Genomic DNA, 4,999 nt, shown 5'->3' with positions numbered 1-4,999 from the left:
TGTGGGGTGCCCTAATAATTCCTTGTCTGCCTTTATCCTAAGCCCTGATTGGCCGTTGCTAACTGTTGGCGTCAGTTGTGAGTGGGACAGGTGTTGAGTCTTCATTCTAGCTTAGGATTCCCTTCTCTCTCTGTTTTGCTTTAAAGCTGTAATGAACACCCATTTGAGAGGTGAGATGATTTTAATGAAGTAATTAGAGGCTGCTACGGCAGAGTTACTTTTTTCCGATCAAATTCCGGTTCTCTTAATTACAAATCGTACTAGCACAGTACAATTGGTATCAGAGCCGTTCTATCCTATCAATTACAATGGTCGCTCCGACGTGCAAAGATTTACAGGATACTAACAATAGACAGCAGGGAGAAATCGATTCCTTACATCTAAAGGTTAATCAGCTAGCCTTACATATCACTACAACATCAACTAAGGAGGATGTACAAACAGTGAAGATAGAGATTAAAAAGAGTATGCAGTCTCTTCGATCTGAATTCGAGAAGACTTTGAAATCTCAGCTAGCAAAATTTTTTTCTAACAATCGAGATTCAGAGGAAGCAGAAGGATCTACAGGTGGTTTTGCTCATACTGGAGGTAACAATTTGTTTGCTCACATCAACAATCGTGACCCTCATTCCTTTCATCGTATTCCTAAACTCGATTTCCCTAGATTCGACGGCGAGAACCCAAAAAGTTGGATACAGAAATGTGAGTATTGCTTTCAGATGCAAGGCGTTCCAGACATCAATAGGACAAGAATGGCTGCTATTCATCTGGATGGCAAAGCAACTAAGTGGTATGACAATCTCTGTATTACTCAACCTCATATTTCTTGTCAATGCTTTTGTGAAAACCTTTGTGCTCGTTTTGAGAACCCAGCTCATGATAATATCGTGGGTTTATTCAATAAGTTGGTTCAGTTAACTACAATTGAGGCTTATTTTGAAGAATTTGAATATTTAAAGGCATTGTTATTGAGTGTTCACCCACAATTCCCCGAAACTTACTTTATAGCTAGTTTCATTGGTGGTCTAAAGGAAGAACTCAGGAGTTCAGTACTAATGTTTAACCCACAGACATTGTTAAATTTTTTTTCCCTTGCTAGAATGCAAGAACAAACACTGAGCTTACAGCATAGGGTGACAAAGTACCCACAAAGACAAATTCACACCCTCTACCTCTAGCAGGCCCTTCAATTCAACCTCCTTCACCTCAAAACCCCCTCCTTAACCAGCTCCTACTCCACCAGTTCCAAAGTCTAATACTACCATTCCACTTAAAAAACTTACACCTGAACAAGTGCAAGCCAGGAAGGCCCAAGGCCTATGTTTCAATTGTGATGATTATTATAGAAGAGCTCACATTTGCAAGAAGCAATATCTTTGTGTTTTGATTGGTGAAGAACCTTCAGGCAGTTCAGAGCAGGAGGATGAGTTAATTATGGACACAGAGGAAGCACCTGTTGTAGAAAGTGATATGGAGATTTCTTTGCATGCCTTGACAGGGATTGTATCTGCTGATACCATTAGAAATCCTGGTACACTGCACAAGAATCCCATCTTTATCCTCATTGATACAGGTAGCACTAACAGTTTCATTGACAGTGCTCTGGCAAAGGAACTCCAATGTCCAGTTACTCATACTGCTAGCTTACTAGTGACTGTGGCCAATGGGGAGAAAACAATCAGCTCAAGTATCTGTTCTCAACTTAATTGGTCAATGCAAGGACATAAATTCTGTGGGGACTTAAGATTAATTCCATTGGGAGGTTGTGACATTGTTTTGGGGGCTGACTGGCTCAGAAATTTGGGTGATGTATTATTCAATCTTTCCAAGCTTTGCATTACATTCAAATACATGGGTAAGAATATCACTCTTACTGGATCTCCACAAAAAACTTCACTTAGCATGATGAGTGGTTTGGCAGTGAAGAAATTCCTTCAAAAACACTCACATGGGTTGGTAGGCCAATTATTTTCAATCTCTTCTCAACCTCCTCCCTCACCACCACCCCAAATTTCTTCCTTGTTAACTCAATACAAGGATGTCTTTGATGAGCCAACAAAACTCCCTCCTACAAGGGACCTAAACCATAAAATACCATTGAAACCAAACTCTGAACCAGTTAACCTCAGGCCTTACAGGTCCCCCTATTTGCAGAAGGCAGTGGTAGAAAGCTTAGTTAAGGAAATGTTGCAGACTGGTATAATTCAGCTAAGTAACAACCCTTTTGCCTCTCCTATTCTCTTTGTCAAGAAGAAAGACAACTCTTGGAGGTTCTGTGTAGACTACAGAAAACTCAACAGTCTCACCATCAAGGATAAATTTCCCATTCCTGTCATTGATGAGCTCCTAGATGAACTGCATGGATCCAAATTTTTTTACCAAGATTGATCTTAAGTCAGGATATCAAGGTTGCCTTCAGGACTCACCATGGCATTTTGAATTCAAGGTTATGCCATTTGGCCTCACTAATTCTCCTGCTACATTTCAAGCTCTCATGAATCACATTTTTCAAGATCACCTCAGATCATTTATACTTGTGTTTTTTGATGATATTTTGGTTTACAGTCCAACCATGGAATCCCACTTAATTCACCTCCAAACCACATTGGACATTCTCAGGGCCAACCAGTTAACTGCCAACATTTCTAAATGATCCTTTGGGCAGCCTGAGATTGAATACTTAGGCCACACCATTACATGCAATGGAGTTATGGCTGACCCAGCCAAAATCTCAGTCATGGTGGACTGGCCTACTCCCACCAATATTACAGGGCTGAGAGGGTTTTTAGGTCTTACTGGATACTATAGGAAGTTTGTGAAGAATTATGGTATCATCAGCAGACCCTTAACTGATTTATTGAGGAAGAACTCTTTTCATTGGTCTCCTGCTGCCACCACTGCTTTTAATGCTCTCAAATTGGCAATGACCACTACACCTGTACTTGCATTACCTGATTTCAACAAACAGTTTACCTTGGAAACTGATGCTTGTGACTCATGGATTGGAGTTGTACTAATGCAAGATCAGAGATCCATTGCCTTTTATAGCAAACCCCTTGGCCCAAGAGCTGCAACTTTATCTACTTATGAAAAAGAGCTCTTGGCAATTGTGCAGGCTGTTACAAGATGGAAACAATATCTTCAAGGCTCCCAATTTATCATCAAAACAGATCATCAGAGTATACAATATCTTTTGGAGCAGAAAATTTCCACCATGCTACAACAAAAATGGCTCATTAAGTTACTAGGATTTGATTATGTGATCCACTATAAAAAGGGTTCTGAAAACTGGGTGGCAGATGCCCTTTCAAGGAGACAACATGACACTTTACAATGCCAAACACTTACATCATCCACTCCAACATGGACTCAGGATATTCTTGCCAGCTATGTATCTGACAACAAGGTACAAAACATTATAGCTCAGCTCCTTCTCACCCCTGAGGCACATAGTAACTACTCTTACAAGGATGGCATCTTGAGATAAAAAGCAAGATTATATGTTGGTAGCTCAGCAAACACAAGGTCTCACATTTTGGAGTCTCTGCATGCCTCAGCTGTGGGAGGTCATTCAGGTATGCAAGCCAATTACAATAGAGCTAAGGCTCATTTCTTCTGGCCTGCTATGAAGAAAGAGATTTTGTCCTTTGTCTCCTCCTGTGATATATGTCAAAGACACAAGGTGGATCACAATTTCAATGCTGGACTAATCCAACCCTTACCAATTCCAGATCATGCTTGGAAGAATATGTCAATGGATTTCATTGAGGGTCTGCCAATGAGTGAAAGGAAGTATGTCATATTGGTGGTTGTTGACAGATTGACCAAGTACAACAATTTCACTGGTCTGCATCACCCCTACACAGATTCTTCTGTAGCTAGAGAGTTCATCTCCACTGTGTTCAATCTCCACGGCTTACCAGCCTCCATTACATCTGACAGACAAGATCTTCACAAGTCAATTTTTGCAGGACCTCTTCAAAGCTCTAGGGACTCAGCTGAATTTGAGTACTGCTTATCACCCCCAAACTGATGGGAAGACTGAGAGGGTCAACTCTTGTCTAGAAACATACTTAAGGTGCATGTGCAGTCACCAACCCAAAAAATGGCACAGCTGGCTTCCCTTGGCAGAATGGTGATACAAATCCACATTCCACACAAGCTTGAAAATGAGTCCCTTCCAGGCTCTTTATGGGTATGTACCTCCACACTTGTCTTTTCCTTCTTCTGCCACTTCTACAATCACTGATGTAGCATATTACATGAAACAAAGAGCTGTTATTCTTTCTCTTCTCAAGGACAACCTCCATCATGCTCAAGAAAGAATGAAATTCTTTGCTGACTTGAAGAGGACTGGAAGAGTGTTTGAGGTAGGAGACAAGGTTTACCTCAAGATGCAACCATATAGGCAAGATTCTGTAGCCCTCAGAAGGAACTTGAAGCTAGCAGCTAGGTTTTATGGTCCCTTCACCATCCTACAGAGAATTGGCACTGTTGCATACAAGCTAGCTCTTCCACCTGAAGCAAGAATCCATCTTGTCTTTCATGTTTCACAACTTAAGAAGCAACTAGGTAACTCAACAACTCCTCTTCCTACACTGCCTACTCTTGACACAGATGGCCAAATTCTGGTCATACCTGCAGCTGTTTTAGACACAAGCTATCATCAGAGGGGGTGTTTCTGTTCCACAACTGCTCATCAAATGGACAAATGCTACTGAGGCAGATGCTACTTGGGAAGACTCCAAGCACATATCTCATCATTTTCCAAAGTTCAAACCTTGAGGACAAGGTTTTTCTTATGGGGGAGTGTTTGTCATGTGCCTTGTACTGTTGGGTGCCTTGTACTGTGGGGTGCCCCAATAATTCCTTGTCTGCCTTTATCCTAAGCCCTGATTGGCCATTGCTAACTGTTGGCGTCAGTTGTGAGTGGGACAGGTGTTGAGTCTTCATTCGTTTCTAGCTTAGGATTCCCTTCTCTCTCTGTTTTGCTTTAAAG

At 41.4% G+C, this 4,999-nt stretch overlaps 1 protein-coding gene across 1 annotated transcript; it reads left to right on the top strand.

The window, feature by feature from the left end:
- The first annotated feature begins 308 nt into the window (after nucleotides 1-308).
- LOC113312389 lies at nucleotides 309-2,388 on the top strand. Its single transcript, XM_026561139.1, has 2 exons — nucleotides 309-1,141; nucleotides 1,347-2,388. The coding sequence occupies exons 1-2, from the start codon at nucleotides 309-311 to the stop codon at nucleotides 2,386-2,388; spliced, it is 1,875 nt and encodes a 624-aa protein (XP_026416924.1).
- The last annotated feature ends 2,611 nt before the right edge of the window (nucleotides 2,389-4,999 follow it).

This window comes from Papaver somniferum, chromosome 9 (assembly GCF_003573695.1).
Source record: "Papaver somniferum cultivar HN1 chromosome 9, ASM357369v1, whole genome shotgun sequence".
Taxonomy (NCBI): Eukaryota; Viridiplantae; Streptophyta; class Magnoliopsida; order Ranunculales; family Papaveraceae; genus Papaver; species Papaver somniferum.
This window is presented reverse-complemented; position numbering and strand designations above follow the sequence as displayed.